General features: G+C 39.7%; 1 protein-coding gene across 1 annotated transcript; it reads left to right on the top strand.

Annotated features, from left to right (window-relative positions):
- Window positions 1–13,620: 13,620 nt before the first annotated feature.
- Dsor1 (mitogen-activated protein kinase kinase 1) lies at window positions 13,621–16,834 on the top strand. The gene is made up of 6 exons (XM_065476925.1): window positions 13,621–13,899; window positions 13,953–14,172; window positions 14,602–14,714; window positions 14,796–14,982; window positions 15,201–15,602; window positions 16,064–16,834. The coding sequence occupies exons 1-6, from the start codon at window positions 13,814–13,816 to the stop codon at window positions 16,139–16,141; spliced, it is 1,086 nt and encodes a 361-aa protein (XP_065332997.1). The 5' UTR covers window positions 13,621–13,813; the 3' UTR covers window positions 16,142–16,834.
- Window positions 16,835–17,702: the final 868 nt, after the last annotated feature.

Raw genomic sequence — 17,702 nt, 5'->3', positions numbered from 1 at the left:
GCGTGTGCTTGTGAGCTAAAGGAGGCTTCTTTTCTTTGGAGCGAGCACAACCCCCGAAGTGCTGCCGGGGTGCTCTCTGGATGAGTTTTGATAAGGGCAGGCGGGGAGGCCTTGCGAAATAGCAACACTTCTTGTATGTGGGAAAAAGCGGGAATAAAGGAGAACTTGGTAGCGTTGAGAGAAAAAGCAGAGAGCTGCAGATCCCGCGGAGTTGGTTTTCCCTGTTACACACATCACATCGCCGTGTTTTTAGGTATAAACACTTGAGCACTTAAGCGCGGCTAATGAAATGCGAGATTGTGAGTGCGGTTGTGATCCTTCCCGACCAAAATTTGTAATCTTTGGGATTAAATTGAGTCGTGAACGAATAATGGATATAGGCTCTCTGAGATAATCCTGGTATGTTTTGTTTATAGAATACTCTCGCTTTTGGTCTGCAAAATTTTAGAGGAACCTTATTGCAGATATACAGAGCCTTAAATTAAATAGGTGCGTCTAATTCGATTATTTGTTTTATATATATAATTCCGACTCAATAATAAGGGTTAAATATTCAACACGTTGAGCACCCCTGATGGTAAGAAATTGCTTAAGTAAGTTAATATATTTTGGGGCAAATTGGCTCTATGTGGAAAGTCAAAGAAAACGTAAACAGATTTTTTGGTTCCAATCTGCTTCACAAATTTTTAAGATGAGTTTTTTTACTTTAGAACTTTCTGTTGACAGCAAAGAATTAATCCGATTGGAGGAAAGGTAAACAGGCAAAATTAGAATCCAGCTAAGGAAAAAATCCGCCTGCGGGGCTGGATAATGAACAAGAATCAAACGAGTTCTTGGGATTCCTCGCTTCAAGTTAGAATGATGAGAGGAAGGAGCGATCTATTATAATAACAGTCAAATTAGTTACCACGTTGCGAACTTTTTGATAAACACGGAGAAGAAGAACATAGCTAGAGATTTCTCGATTTTGTTTCTGGGGTTCAAAATTTGCTTTAGCACCTGTGCAACGAAATCGTGAGAGGGAACTACTTACTAATGGAGTGAGCACATTTTTTTATTGCTTGATTCACTTGCTTAGCGCCAATTTTTTGTATCTCTCGTATTCAATGAGCTCATCGCGGGCAATATTTCATAGCACAAATGCTCGTCAAGCCCACGCCGTGAAAACAAATGCACGAGGCAGAGGGAAATTTTCCGCTCTGCTGTATCTTTCGGCACATCTGCCCGCGCCGCAGAAAACGAGAGCGCGCCAATGTACGTATAGTCTTGCGCGCAGGCCAGGCCTGCCCGTTAATAAATGATATCTCGCACGCAATAAATCATTTCCCGAAAAGTTTTATACAAATCTCATTAAGTCGACAAAAGATGGGACGGCAAAGATAATCTGATTGCTCTTCTCTCGGCAAACCCTCGGAAGAGGCGAGCAGTTAAAAGACAATTTACGCGTCGGCCTTTCGTTGGAGCAAGCAGACATGTATTTTTAATGCACGCACGTTCCTCTTGGTCCGCCAAAGCATAATCATACACAAGATATTATATCGGCCACCCCCAGCTGCCGTCCAGCCAGCGGTTCGAGAAGCAATTTTTCTTCTTGTGAGCCGAGAGCAGCGACGAGGACACGGACGGCCGCGAGAGAGTTATAAATAAATTATGCTTTTTTGTTGGCTCGCTGCGTGGCTGGCTAGCTGGTCGACCGGTCCACTCCATTACAAGCGAGCCGATGACGTTTTTATGAAAATATTTGACGCGGGGAGGGCAAAACAAAAGGTGATGCGCTGCTCCATCTCCATCACAGCCTGCCTTCATACTTCTCTCTCTCTCGCTCTCTCTCTCTCTCTCTCTCGCTCTCTTCGGAATTATTTTATTTATCTTATGCCGGCCGCGCGCGACGGCCCAGGCAATATCGGCAGTAGTTTTGCTCTCCAGGGATTTGCATCTTCTGTCCCCTGCCCTCGCGTAAGTGATAAATCACGGTGCACTGCCGCCTCATGATGAATGGCCCCCATGACCCTTATGGATTATTTATCGTCGCACGCCCATTAATGCAAATGTCCCGCTGGAGGAGAAAAATGTGCTGATTATGCAACACGTCGAGCATGCCCGCGGACTCCACACAACCGTGCACACACACCACCACCGGCGTAATTAATTACAAGTGTGTGTTGCTTGTGGCGAAACGGCAGCAGTGACACTTAAGCAATGGAGGCGAACATATATAGAGTGTTTCTTTTGAACAAACAACCGGCAACATGTAAATACATAATTGAAAATTTCATGCTCAGTTGTCTCCATCGGATCCTTATGCCGCGTCTTGAGCAGAGAGGCAAATAATACTCGATATTGTTCATCAATAACGAATAAATAAAACCGGCTTATTATGCTCACATTGCGAGAGAGTGTGCTGTGTTAACATTTGTAGTTACGAGTGTTATTTTATGTTGCAATCCCACATAAACCGCGAGAAATGATACACATAATTTAACACCTTATAAAAATTGAACAAATGTTTCACATATATATCAAACACAATAAAACTATAACCAAAGCGTATCAATATATGATACGCTTAAGGATATTCCTATCAATTTATTCTAGACGTGTAAACACTGGCTCTGCTTGCAAAAAATGTTCAGGCTAATGTTTTTTTGGGAAGAGTAAAAATAAACTGAGAAATTGTTAAAAACTAAAATGATTTTACAATCCTCATAAATAGGAGGTAGTAGCAGTCTTCATTGAAGTCAATAAAATTTGCCCAATGCTCATTTTCGTTTCACTCGTTGAAAAAGCTCGAATTAAAAGTTAAAATTTTCGGCTTGTCAATTTATTTTTGTGGTTGCTGGCATTTAGTTTTTCTTTTATCCGTGCTTATTGGAAATGTTTTTTTTTTTGCTCTTTTTTCCCTGTCCGAGGACCGGGAAGGGCGCGCACTGCACTAGCACGAATGCTGAAACCAGGGTCCCAGTAACACCGCGAACGGATAACATGGGCGCACCAGGCCGCACAGGGACCCAGCCCACTGAAGGGCCACTTGCCTCCGCACCGAGGACTGCATTGAAACGCTAGACATTCGTCCCGTGAAGCCAGATCACGCACGATGGAAAGGTGCAAACCAGCAAGTAGTGAGTTTTCAGTCAGTTGATTTACATTTTATTCTCCATTCAAATAAAATACAACCAGTGATTTCAAATTTCCTGCAGCTAAAACGCTACGACATGAAATATGGTTTATACTATAGATATAAAACCTAAAATGGACCGTAGACGCGTGAAATGATATTCAAATGAAAAATCATTGTCAAAATTCCAGGCTCATTCTTAAACAATTTCACTCAGAATAAAATCGATGAATCTCCAAATATTTTCCTCATTTATTTAATTTATTAATTTATTTGGCAAAATAAAGAATATATATATACACGCCATAATTTCGAAAATACTGTATAACGTCCTATCAAATAAAAAATGCAAAAAGGGTTATTTTCCGTATTTTCTATCCTCATGCCATTCCTGAAGAGTTGCAATATTCGTAGAAAATATGAGTATTTGGTTTTTTAATTCACAGTAAACCACTTCCAAATAAATGAACAACCTTTTGGCACCTGCATGTGCTATGATCGTAACAATGACTATACGCTATTAAAGCATTATGCAGCAACTTTTCCTTGAATGAATCAAATTTGCGCGTTATTAAGTGCTAAATATTTTAAATGGCTGACACCTGAGAGTACATGAAGCGTTCTAGATGCTGAGAGATAATTTCAAAATAAAATGTTAGCACATTGCGTATCAAGGCGGGCGAAAGGGTATGGACATGCGGAGCGGGCGAAATAAAATTATGCAAATCTGAAAGGCTTTTGATAAATCCACTTCCTCCTCAGAGGACGGCCGCAGGAGCCGCGGCACGGTCTTCTTCGAATCTAATTATTATTATTAATGCATATTTTATTAATGAACAAACTGGTTTCTATGCCAGTCGGCGCGAAGGCACGAACATATGTGTCTAGATTGTGCGCTGTAAATATCTTTTCCGCTGTTGAAATGGCTGTTAAAGTGCTCTTTAATTGTTTATTTCATTTCCCTCGCAGTCAAAACACACGTCGGTGGCTTTTTACGTCAAGTGTGTGTGTGCTGCGCGGCGTGCGCGCACACACACAAATATAATAGAAAGTGTAATTACAAAAGAGGAGGAGTGTAAAAATTGAAAAAGTCGCTTAAGCCAGACCTGACTTATATCTGCGGCATAAATGTTAATTGAAGTTCGTGCGGCGGGTTGAAAAAAGTGATAAATTCGAGAGCAAACGAAAGGATTTGGTGGTGCGACCAATTAGAGAGGTGGCCTCTGCTTTGACAGAATTATTGGACGGCCGTTCTGGCAGCGCGATAATTATTTATTTATGCAAAGCGTCCCCGCCCAAAGCAGCTTGAAACAGTTGGAGTGAAGATCGTGCAGCGGCACTCGTACGAAAAGAGTCAAAGCGAGCCAATTTGGTTGTGGGAAACGACCAAGATTGAGGACCAGTGTATGCGTTGATGGAATTTTCAGTCAGAAGTGACCTTCAGGGCAAACAAACTACGTCAGTGGCCACCCTCGCATCCACATAATCTTAGCTTATTATCCTTTAACACACCATCTACCTTCTACCTTTTCTGCAATACTTTAAATCACAAGAGCCAAATTTCAAACTTAAAACTTTTGTTTAATAAATCATAATATTAATTTGACATCCAGTTAGGAGTGACTATTTTTCTATTTAAAATTACACTATGCGCGTGGGTGGTATTTTGACTAAATAATTGTAAACGAGTAAGGATTTCTTTCAGGTGAAATACCAGTGGCAAATAATAAATTATATGACATTAATTTTTTAACAACAATGAAGATCCCGAAGCTTTTAAAAAATTTGTAACGTACGTTTTAGCCTAAAATTCGGCTGTGACAAATTTTATTAATTGGGAGGTTTGGAGAACCGAAAATCGTGCTGCTGCCAAACAGTTGCAATCCACATCCACACTGATATACACCTCCTTGAATTAAAGATAAACCTGGGAGCAAAATTTATGAAATGGTCGGCTTCTTCATTAGAGTCGGCTCGGAGGACATAAACAAACGGGTGAATTTGCCAAGACAACGATAAATTTCACCATTCGTTATGATTTATCCTGCGTGCGGCCGAGTGGCCAGCGGTGCAGACCGAACTTTCAGCGGGGCCGGCGCTGCGGCGGCGTTTAATCAAGGAGAGCCAGCCGGCCGCGGGGTTGAAATTTCGTGTCCCTTGGGCAGCACGCGGCGGTCGGGGGTTAAGATGTGGAGCGCGTCGGCGTTTTGGTCAACCCAAGGAGCAGCGGCGGCCGTCGGAGGGGGCCGTCCGGAGGGGGTCCGCGCGACGGCCGCTCCACCCATGCGTGATTCCAAATTCAAATTTGACGAGAGTAAAAAATGATTGGGACGCGCACGGCAATTTATTACGTCCGAGGCGGCCTTTTCTTTTTTCCTCGGCGCACATCCAAACAGCGGGCCATTAAAATTTGTTGCCGGTGCCATAAAATAAAAAATAAGAGATGAGAGAAACCCTCCCAGGTAGCCCGAGGCGAGCGAGCCGATTGTCACTCGATAACAAAAATAATGACGACGCCATGGAGGAGCAGAGGGCCTCCCTCTCCTCTCGGGACAAATTACCTTCAGCGTTTTAATTAAAAGAGCTGCCTTGCCTGCGCGATCCAAGCAGCCCAACAAAAAGCTGCAGCGCTGGCCGGCTTAAGGGACACACACGCAAGCTGCTCTGGTGATTTATTTTTTGATTTATTTTTCTCAGACGGCCAGCAGGTCAAAGCTGAATCCATTACTCGCCGTCCTTCGCCCCAGATCCTCCTCATCGTGCGGCTTTTCGGCGCGAAATGAAAAATCTATAACAGCCAAATCATCCTCAATCCGGTGCAATAAAGCTTGCACAGTAAAAATATCATAAAACATGTCTATGTTGAAAATACTACATAAGTTTGAATCTTTACAGTAATCAATATTGCTTGTTAAAATTATTTGAAACAATTTTTTAATATACAAATATTAATTGGGACGGTAAATTAATTAAAACTCAGTATTTCCTTTAATACAGCAACACATAATATTTTAAAATTCATAAGTATCGAGCAAGGAAATACTCAAATAGATGCTTCAAAACTGCTAAACTTTTAAAAATAATATTTTAAAGCTTTTAATATATATATATACGTTTACAAACTATTTGTAAAATATATTGTTTAACGTGTGCATTCTTTATATTTTTTTAAAAAGTACATAATATTTTGTAAAACATAAAAAATCATTTTTTACATTTAATTATTATATATCTTAAACCTTATACCTTTCCAGCATGCGTGATTTGGCTTCACGGGACAAATGTCTAGCGTTTCAATGCAGTCCTCGGTGCGGAGGCAAGTGGCCCTTCAGTGGGCTGGGTCCCTGTGCGGCCTGGTGCGCCCATGTTATCCGTTCGCGGTGTTATTGGGACCCGGGTTTCAGCATTCGTGCTAGTGCAGTGCGCGCCCTTCCCGGTCCTCGGACAGGGATAAATAGAGCAAAAAAATAATTTAAAAAGATAAAATTATTTTTTTGTTTCATTTATTTTTTTAGTTAATTATTCAAATAATATTAAATATGTTTGAGGAAATGCATTTTTGCTATTAAGATAGTAATTATAAATAATATTTTCTCTTTTGCTCATAAGAGTTAGCTTAGCATATTTTAAGTATATTATCAACACTGGAGGTTGATTGTGCCAAGTTTAATTAAAACGGACTTCATCCTTATTAATCTTTCTTTCCTACAAGTTATTGATCATTGTTAATTATAACAAACGGAGGGGTTGGGTAACTTTATGCTTTTTATACTAGGGACAAATTCAACTGTCGTGGAAAGTAATCAGAATTGAATTTGACTCCTCAAAATGATGGTCACTGGTAATTGAAAGCTTAAAATTCGAGCAGTGAGGAGTAAAGCGCGTTAAATAAAAAGCATTTATAAAATTTTCCTGGTTTAAAGTTTCTTTATCATAAAATAGTTGCAAAAATGGCCTGTAGTGCATTTTAATTCTAGATTATATTAATAGGAACAATTTCAGCATGCAAAAACTGCATTCAAAGATGAATTTATTAAATCTAGTCATCTGTAAAGATAAAAATTAAAATTACGCAATCAAAAGATTGTTTAATCCTTCCGTCGTAATAGCTGTAAGAGTAATAACATTTTTGAAAGAGATTCAAAATGCATTAGCACCGATAAATGGAGAGGATAAAAATAAAAGTCGCCTGCCCGGCAGTCTAATAAAACGAGATGCGTGCGTTTAAATTATAAAAACACACCCGCCGTATCTGTGAAACAATATCAAAGAGAGTCTTCGTTCCCTCTCTCTCTCTATATATATATTCCTATATGATGTGAACGAATTGTAAAGTGGCATGTAATTTGAAAACGCGCGTCCTCTCGCCCACTGCCGCGACTGGCTGGCTCGATTACGATAAAAAGAAGCAGCGCATTTATATACACATACACGTATGGTGAGCAGGTTGATTGTGAGGTGCAGGTAATTTGGCCTGAGGCGTGCCATCAAACCCCACAAGCTCGCTGGCTTTTATACGTTATCATGCATGCACGGCACAAGGAAAAATAACAGCTTGTCTCTCTCTCTCTCTTCTCTTATAAACGCTGTGCCATCTATTGCTCGTGGGGGCCGAAAACCGTGCAGCAACGACTCTTTAGGAACATTTTTCAACGCCACATTAGCCGATATTAAACATATCATTCACTCTAGCGAACATAAGTGTTAGTTGCGATGGCACGCACAAAAACACCCACTCGCGGATATATTCTCTTCAGGCTGTTAGGTGATTCTTTTTAAATTGCGGTTTGTTTTGCAAAAAAAGAATAGATTAACACTATATTTATTACTATAGATATTTTGACCCGTCAAAATATTTTTTAAAACACGCATTTTAGAATAAATTATAAGTTTGTTCAATTTTAGATTGCTAAGTTTTTTCTCTTTGGAAAATGAAGAAATGCCAGAAAATATTTATCTAATTTTGCAAAAATTAAAAAAGGGACCACCATGCACCTCAATTTAAAAATTTCCAATTCTACAGCCCACAAATAGAATTTTGGAATATATGCCTAAGCCGGAAAAAATAATCTTGGAAAATAGCTCATTCCATCTTGAGATTAAATTTTTTCCTATTAAATATAAATATTTAAATTTTAAATCTTTTAAAAATACTTCCTTGACAAATTGCAAAAAAAAATGTAACGGCTATTTTACTCAAATTAAGAATATAAGCTGCATCTCTGACTAGATTATAAAAAATGAGCTGTGGGAGAGTGGGAAGTACGATAAAAAAGAAGATTGACAACGGAAAACGCAATGAAAAATGCATACTATTTAATTCCCCAGTGTGGTTTCGTCTGCTTCACTTGACGATTTGAAAATTCGAATACGCGCGCAGCAGAGGCTATGGCCTGCTGATATTTTGATGAATTGTTGTGCCAGCGTTTTGTGATCGAAGTGGCTATGCCGAGTTTTTGATCAACGGTCTCCTTTGCTCCCCCTATATACAGCAAACCATCCATCCATCCGCGCGCACATCTGATCCATCCTTCCATTTATGCAGACCCGAATTCATATTTTAATGCAGCTGACTGTTTACAGTTTGACAATGCATGCATCATGTCAGGGCTTTGTGCATGTGGCACTATAGAGAGATAGACGCAGCGAAAAGCAGCACTGCAACGAGACGGAGGAGAGAGAGTAAGACTGAGTGCATGCATCCCCTCTTTTAATTTTATACTCATTAGTGGCCAAATGAAGATGTAAACGCGGAATATGTGTCAAAACACCCGCAGCCATTAGGGCCGACGCCGACACGCATTTTATGCGCCACACAAATAGGGTACGCAAATTTGTTTCCTAGTTTAATAAAAAGAAGGTGAGACAAGGGAGAAATTTATGAGTTTGCACGCTGCTGGCATTGGGAGTATTAGATAATATAGAGATGGGATTTACGAGAAAATGTCTTGTTAACCAAAATACAACACGAAATAATTCTTTTACAGATGCAATAACTGAAAATGGTCATCAAAATATTTTTTAGCAACGGAAAAGTAGCTTAAAATAGTTCAAATATGTTTTTGTAATATATACATACTCCTCTTAATATTATACAAGTTGGCTTTATAATATTTTAATTAAGATCAGAAAAACGTTTAAAAATTATAATGATAGAAACATTGTCATAATAATGACAGCTAACAATATCTTGATAAATTTTCTTAGACATTATTATTACCATTAACTTCCGAAAGGCTAGATTGTGTTTGTACCACGCTGTCTATTTTTTAGAGTGGAAAGGGACACATTTGCGAACAGAGGCAAAATCACTTAGGAATTCCGGGCGCATCACGCGTCGTGAGCATTGCATAAAATACGGCGATGTATGGGCCGAGAGACGAAGAAGAGTGGCGGTCTAGATGCTGTTGCATATTTTATGAGAGTGAGAGCCGTGTGCGAGAGATGATTATTGGCGTGCGAGGGGCTAGCCGCCTGAGCTTTCTTGATTTCTGTGTGAGAAATGCGTGTTTGTTGTTTGGGGAATAGCTGAGCTGTGATTCTTATTTCCAGCAGCAGAGTAGCCAGAGTGGAGTTGGCAAAAGCATCGCTAGGCAGCCGCCTGCCAGGGGACCATTGTCATTTATTGATGCCAAAGAGCGTCCGAACAGTCCGATTGCAATCGATTGCTCGGCTAACACAGCGCGAAATTCGGAATGACCGATCTTTATCAGAAGTAACGGAAGCTGGGATGATATAAATAACTTATATTACAGCAGTTGCCAAAATGAATATTTATTCTCAGATTTATGCGTGTATTTCGCAAGGAACAATTTTTGTTTGTTTGAAGTTGTTTGAAGTTTAAGTAAAGCCTTTACTTAATAATTTTTTTTGTAAAATTTCTGCTACAAAACAAATAAATTCTTTGATTCATGATTCTCTGAAGCTAAAACTGCGGTTATGAATTTTGGTTTGGAGATTAAGTGCTGCTGACGAGGCCAGCGGTGCCGAAACGGCTGCTGTACAGTATGAGAACGCGTAGTTCATAGAATTTTCACTATGTTACGCTAACCATCCAGAATTTATTTTCCACACAGATTAGAAGTCATTCAGTTTTTTTTTTATGATCGGTTCACCCACTGATAGCGAACAACACTGCGTTCCAATAACATTGCGAACAAATAGCATGGGCGCACGGGCCTCATTGGAGGAAGCTCATTCCAGAACAGATTAAATCTGTTTTTTATTTCTTTCTTTGTACGCCTTAGAACATAGAAACTTAAATAATAGATTTTCAACGTTGATTTGCTATATGTCTTTGAAATGACTGTTCTAATCAATTTCTTATTTTTAATGAAATTTAAATATTCTTATTTTCAGAAGTGGACTTCTAGTGATTAATTCATTCTCGTTTTCCATATGTTCAGTTAAATATTTTCCTATGATTTGGTAGAAGAACACCTGAATATTTTCATTTTATTTCAACACTCCCCTTAATTGAAGCGAAACAAACGAGTAGAGGAAGTTGCGATAAAAAGGTGCCGCTCTCAAAGTTAGTACGTTCTAATTGCCGCTAAAAGAGTTGCGTCCCTCGCTCATTTGCATGCGAAAGCTGCACCTTGAGAATAAAACCGCCGGCGCAGAGATGTCATTCCGCAGAGTTTTGTAATTTTTACCCGAGCAATTTGCATATGCGCGTCGGTGAGCGGGTTACGCTGCAAGCACACGACGCGGCGTCGATTTTGTTTTGGTAATGCAAATTAATGGAGAGAAAGGAGATAAATCATTTCGGCGGAGCATTACCCTGCTGCAGCCAACTCTTTTACGGCCGGGTTATTATCGTCATTTTTAAGAAAAAGGGGTAAGCGCCGGGCGGAGAGCAGCAGCAGCAACAACTGCTCCCCCGGGGACGACCTTTCTTCTGGCAATTGCCCCGCCAGGGCCTCCGCCCGAATAATTCGGCGTCTTAATTAAGGGATGCTGCAGCTCGTGCTTTCTGCTGATGACACGCCACCATAAATAACGCAAATGGAGCCGAATGACTCGGCGATATCCAGCCGAATAGGCAAATTGCTCCATCCATTATATCAAAGCGCGAGAGAGGCGGCGGGTGCACGTCACGCGGAAGAGAAAAATCGACCAGCATCTCCATCCTTTTCGCCAGCCCAACCGAGCGTGCCGCGCGCGTTTGCACCACTCTCGAAAAGAACTAACTGCACTTGTGCACCCATCGCCAGCCAGACACACCCTTTCTTTCTATGCGAAAATCGTGCGGTCCTCTCTTACGCGGCTCGAGCACAGATCAAGCTGCTGCTATGCGCTGCTGCTGAGTGAGGGGCGAGTTTCTCTCCGCTGCTTTTGTACTCCACTTCGCTTTTTATTCTTCTGCTTGGTCACGATTGGTGGGAACACCGCATGGAAATTTCGATAAAAGCGGCTGTCCTGTATTAGCAAGTGAAATGAGACGGCCGGCGAATTTGTTTGATTGCGAGAGACCCATCGCACCCACCGCCTGCTGCACTTGGTCGCACCGATCGATATTTAACGCGCAAAGAGAGGAACGCTACTTAAAGGATCAAACCGTCCTGAGCAATCTCAGCAATCGGTGTCGCCTGTGAATGGACCTCTCTCTCTCTCTCTCTCTCTCTTTTGAAATGCTGATCGTGATGAAAGGAGATGTAAGATTATGGATGAACGTATGCAGAGTCGTGACGCGAGCAACAAAGTAAAAAGCGCTGCTGGATCGAGAGACGATCTGGTAGCTATGCAACTGCAACGCATCGGTGACCACCAGGTTGCATACTCAGCCCGCACATTCGGTAGATTGTTACAGGTAGATGACAGGCTGCCAAGTCAGTAACTACTTGAATGAAGTACACTTTCTTTAAATACAAAATCTTCTGTATCAAATTAACGAATTTATCCTAAAATTGATTCAAATTTATTTGGATTTTTTTCAAAATTTAATTTTCGTATGAGAGAAAATAGCGACATGAAAGTGATATAATTCATTAATTATCGCATAGATTATATTTGAATTTATTATTTGTAGGAAATAATATAAAAATTTAAAAATAATTGCTCTTTTCAAAGAAATTAACGCGACTGTGCGTGAGGAGTAAAAAATTGAATAGATTAAATTATCTGGCTCATTCCTGAACTGGAAAGCGGGTCCTCAAGCCTCGTCAGTCATCAACTCATCTTTATCTTGTAAACAAAATTAATTGCAGCATTAATCTGCAGAGGATTATGTCAGCCGTGGAAAACATTCGACCGCAAATAATTGTATATTTTGGATATTTTAAACAAAGAATAAATCAAGCATCGCAAAATTTGTAATATAATAATAATATTTTAGAAATGAGCGACCCTCTGATAGCGAACAACTCGCGAAAACTCCGCCAACGAATAACATTGGCCTTATTGGAGAAGGCCTAGACCAGAAACCACATCATGTATGATATTTGACTAAAATAATGCTACAATATCATCCTTAGTTTATTTCCACTGGTGAAAATGTCAATGATAAAATAGAATCTTATCATTCGTGTTGCACGCATATTTTGCGTTTAATAAACCATTAATAATAAATCATTCTAATTTTTAATAACAAACGTAGTGAAAAAAGAGTAAATTTTGATATCAGAGAGGGAATCACGTTGTGTTTTGCGACCATTAAATGTTTGCAGCTTTGATAATGGATAGTCCGCCAAGGAGGAAGCTGGCTGTATTACAAGTTAGTGTCTAACAATGTGAAGAGGCAAAGTTGAGAGAGAAAGCAGAATATTTAAGCCCAGAAACCCATTCTCGACAAATTTCCTCCTACCAGTTTGCACAAACAATATTGGCAGTAATCTGAAAATCATGAAGCATCATGGCAAAAAAATATTTTTCTTTTACTATAATTTCCATATTTCGCCAAACAGAAGTTTAATTCTTTTGATTCGGAAAGTTTTTAAAGATGAAAACTGATATAATATATAAAATTGCAAAAAAATGATTATGTAGAATCAGGCTGTAACGGCTAAAAATTGGAAATGCATGAGAAAAAAAAATCGTTTTTCCTGCAGACAAAATTTCTTTACTTTTCAGCCTTTCTACACATTTCACGCAAACGCAACCGGCATACCGGCATAATTTTACCTAACGACATTGTTTTTAACTCTGATAGGAAAAAAGCTTTGTTTTTCTAATCCTTTAAAACAAAGAGAAAAAGCAGGCAAATAATGAGCATGCTTCAGATAATCCACCTCAGAAAACAAAAATCACGATTGCATCCTTCTCTGAAGCCGCTAATTGGTTCTTCTAATCCGTTCGCGTAAAATCGTAAAAGTAGGCGCCCGCCTTTGACGCCGTTGTGAAAAAAGACGGAAAAAGACCTTGCACGAGCAGACATTGATCGCGTAGCTCAAGGCGAGAGCGCCGGTGCGAGCCAAGCACCCTTTTTGCCGCCACTTGAACTATCCTCAACAAAAGACAGTCGGTGTGCGTACGCTCCGCTCGGTGTCGATCGGTTTTCGAAAACAAAACACCGCATACCTAACCTAATCCACAGGCGGTCGCTGCAATTGCGAATTCCGCCCCAATTTCGGCACTTTTTCGAAAACGTTTCGAAACAACAAGAAGGACCTTTGCTAATTTTATTGACATTTGTTTTGGTTGACTGATTGTCCCGTTTCGAAGCTCGGCAAAAGCGGCGTTCAGCTTTTGTTGTCAGCAATGTCCAAGAACAAGTTGAACCTGACACTGCCGCCCGGCGCAATCGAGGCCGCCGCGGCGCCTCCGCCGGAGGTTGCGGCGCCAGAGTATGTGCAATATTCCTGCTGACAACCTCGGCTGACCTCCAGGTCTATTTCAGGGGAAAAGTGAACATAGAGGCTCTGCAGGAGAGGCTGGAGGAGCTGGAAATGGACGAGACCCAAAGACAACGGATGGACCTTTTCCTCAAAGAAAAGCAGAAGATCCGCCACGAATTGGTAGACGAGGACTTTGAGAAACTCGGAGAGCTTGGTGCTGGAAATGGTGGTGTGGTCCTGAAGGTTCGCCATAAGCCCACCGGCCTGATAATGGCCCGAAAGGTAAGCCACGCCCCCTTTTTAGGGTTCGAAATAAATGTGCGAGGGATGGCAATTTTGTGTATGTATGTATGTGTGGATATATATGTGCATACTAAACATTTTGTAAGCTGCTCAATATAAAAGGTCGTCATGATTTAATTGATGCTAGTAGAAGTCTCTAAACTTAAAAGCTGCTTGTTTTAGAAATATATATATATATATATATATATATATATATATATATATATATATATATATATATTGGATAAAAAATAGTTAAGAAATAAAAGCAAAATGGATCAATTTAATTTCGATGAAGGTAGTTAAAATATTTTAGTTGTACATTAATAATAACACACAACATCTTTCTCTATTGGCCTTCAATATTATACACTTCTACAGCCAAAATGATAATTTCTAGGTTGTAACATTGAAATTTATTTTTAACAGCTCATTCATCTGGAGGTGAAGCCAGCAATTAAGAAACAAATTCTTAGAGAACTGAAAATCCTCCACGAATGCAATTCGCCGCACATAGTTGGTTACTATGGAGCGTTTTACAGGTGCGTGCTTAGTGCTGGCTTATCCAAGATTTGTTATTTTACGTGAAGCATAAAATACTAAATATTATGAATTATTTGCAGTGATGGCGAAATCAGCATTTGCATGGAGTATATGGATGGAGGGTCATTGGACTTGATACTGAAGCTAGCAGGACGCATTCCAGAAAATGTGCTGTCAAAAATTACACTAGCCGTGCTTAAAGGGCTGAGCTACCTCAGAGATAAACACAACATTATGCACAGAGACGTCAAACCAAGCAACATCTTGGTATTTTCCACATCAAAAAGCTATTTTTCAATCTTAAAATAGTAATAGAATTAGCTAGTCATTAATGTAAATTTTTTGAATGTCTTTTAAATTGCTAAACATAATTCTTCATATGTATGGCTTAAAATTCTAATGTTCTAAATTATCCTGGCGTGTTACTTTTTTAGTTTTTGAGTTAGGAACAATGTTTTTCATTTCTTTTCGTGTTATATTCTCAGGTATCAACACGAGGCGAGATCAAAATTTGCGATTTTGGCGTCTCGGGCCAGCTGATTGACTCGATGGCCAATTCCTTTGTTGGCACGCGTAGTTACATGAGTCCAGAGAGGCTGCAGGGCAGCCATTACTCAGTGCAGTCGGACGTGTGGTCACTGGGCCTGTCGCTGGTCGAGATGGCAATCGGCGTTTACCCAGTGCCCCCACCGGATCCAGCAACCTTGATGGCCGACGCGGCCGTCCCGCAGCAGCGGCCAATGGCTATTTTCGAGCTGCTCAACTACATTGTCAATGAGCCACCGCCACGTCTACCACCAAACCACTTCTCGACTGAGTTCAAGGAGTTCGTCGACCTATGCCTGAAGAAAAACCCCAAGGAACGCGCAGACCTTAAAACTTTGATGGTGAGGATCATCTGGATAAACTCCTTTAATATTTTCAGTTCTTTGCTTGAATTGGCTGTTGTTAAGAATCTAATCAACCCGCAAGATTTTTGTACCAAAGTTACTGTCAAATTTAAAATACTAAAATATCTGGAAAAGGGAGAAAAATGTTTGCTGCAAATTTCTTGTTTCTGAGACCATTTCACAGTCCTGACCTCTGTAATAGATAGCAAAATTTAAGTTTCATGACTAGAATGTGAACTAGCAGTGTTTTAAAAAACAACCATCTGAAGGAACTAGAATCCTGAATTGTTTTACATTGTCCAAGTTGAGCTTACCCTGAATCATATCAGTAGGCAATGACGTCTTAATATTTTTCAATAAATTATATCGATTAGAGTACCACAATAATTTTTTCCCTTGATACTTAGAATTTCGCTTTTTCATTTCAGTCCGCTCATTAATTATTATTTTCTTTGCAGACTCACGTGTGGCTTAAAAAAGCTGATGCAGAGCCAGTTGATATGGCCGGCTGGGTGACCCGCATCACCAGCCTCTAGTCGTTTAATCTGCTTGTGATTCTCGTCTCACTGTCGTTCCGGTGTCCACTGTACTGCGTCTGAACGTTGTAAGAATAAAGCCATACACAATGAACTGAAGAAACTTACAAGGTATCTATTGCTACTTCTTCTACTTTTTGACCGATTCTTCTTTGCTGTTAGACGTCAAGAGAGCGTTAAAATTTGCCAGTTGATCACTAATGCAAAAATTAATTCTTTCTACTCGTGACCAGCTTGTATCGCTGTCTCGTTATCGGTGGCATGCGAAGGTGTAATTTAATCGAAAGTGATCTCAATCAGTGTGAAAAGAAGCAAAATTTGGCTGTTGCTGTCAAGATTTATCTTTGAAAATTGCTCTTTTAACAGGTTGTTTCCGCCACAAAACTTATTTTTACATTATATAGCTCACTCACACAAACATGCATTCAAGTTGTCCCCAATACGACATTTACACTTGAGATGATTTTTTTTTATTTAGTTGTGCTTTGATAGGAACAGAAAGTGTTCATTGCGCGCGCACAGATATACAAAACAGTTGTTCACCTTAATTCACATAAATCGCCAATTCTTCCAATTTACAGCAGCCAGGTTTAATATCAGAAATTTGTTGTCTCCACAAATAAGTACTTGTTAAAATATATATTATCTAAAAAGTGAGGCTTTAATGAATAAAGAGAAGATAAACAAGTGAAATTGGAAGTTTTGCTTTCTACTTTTTTCTCAAGATAGACCTCTAGAAAGCACCAGACCTGAGAATCAGCAAGCTATGCTTTGGAAGACTCAGAATGAATGTGTAATGTTGAACAAATGCGTGAACTTTCTCAGAAACTAGAGAAGAGTTGATATTCTTGATAAAGGTGTGGCAACGCACGCAAGGTGCAAGTTCAAGGTTCGCTAATTCACGAATCATCATGAAATTAAAAAAAGTGCACGGGCATGAAACAATAGTCAACTTTATTAGTTTCTATTTTCTTGATAATCTTTCAATTAGTTTCCCATCATGGCCATGCATAATGTGAGCAACTTACTTAAGTTTTATTTGTCAAAATGCGCTCGTCATCTCTGACAGAGACTGAATGGAGGAAAGTTCCCATGCTCGTTTCTCATCCTGACATTCCTCACACGCTCCACAATGAAATTGTCTCTCGACATGAAATTAATTACCAACTGATGAGACACATTCCCGAAAATCTGGGTCAGTAAAATTTACAAACATTTTGGAGGAGAGTGTATACGTATTACATTTTTTGTGCGGTTAAAAACGAAAAACTTTCCACAACGCAAAGCTAAACTAAACGTGAGTTTTGTCTTTGAATTTAATTTTGTTCAAAATTGACATTTCTAATAAATCCAACATTTTTGCGTTGATCTGACTCACTTTCATGTTTATAATATTCCTGTTGGTTTGGTTATCAAAATAATACACTTTTGCTCTAAAATTCGAACCTATTTGTACTGTTTTACAATTTAAAGAACGCACAACATTTATGAAATGAAAGGAAACGCAAATTATTCCGAATCAGTGGCAGTGTTAATTATTACGCTCTCCACGGTGAAATTA

The sequence above is a fragment of the Cloeon dipterum genome, chromosome 2 (genome assembly GCF_949628265.1).
Source record: "Cloeon dipterum chromosome 2, ieCloDipt1.1, whole genome shotgun sequence".
In the NCBI taxonomy this organism is placed as follows: Eukaryota; Metazoa; Arthropoda; class Insecta; order Ephemeroptera; family Baetidae; genus Cloeon; species Cloeon dipterum.
Note: the sequence above shows the minus strand (reverse complement) of the source record. Positions and strands in the feature narration are given on the sequence as shown.

Excerpts from the sequence above, each read along its gene's own strand:
- Dsor1 (XM_065476925.1), top strand. The coding sequence starts at position 13,814 with ATGTCCAAGAACAAGTTGAACCTGACACTGCCGCCCGGCGCAATCGAG. Across the intron at positions 13,900-13,952 it reads CCGGAGGTTGCGGCGCCAGA|GGGAAAAGTGAACATAGAGG; the intron begins GTATGTGCAATA and ends GGTCTATTTCAG. Across the intron at positions 15,603-16,063 it reads CAGACCTTAAAACTTTGATG|ACTCACGTGTGGCTTAAAAA; the intron begins GTGAGGATCATC and ends TTTTCTTTGCAG.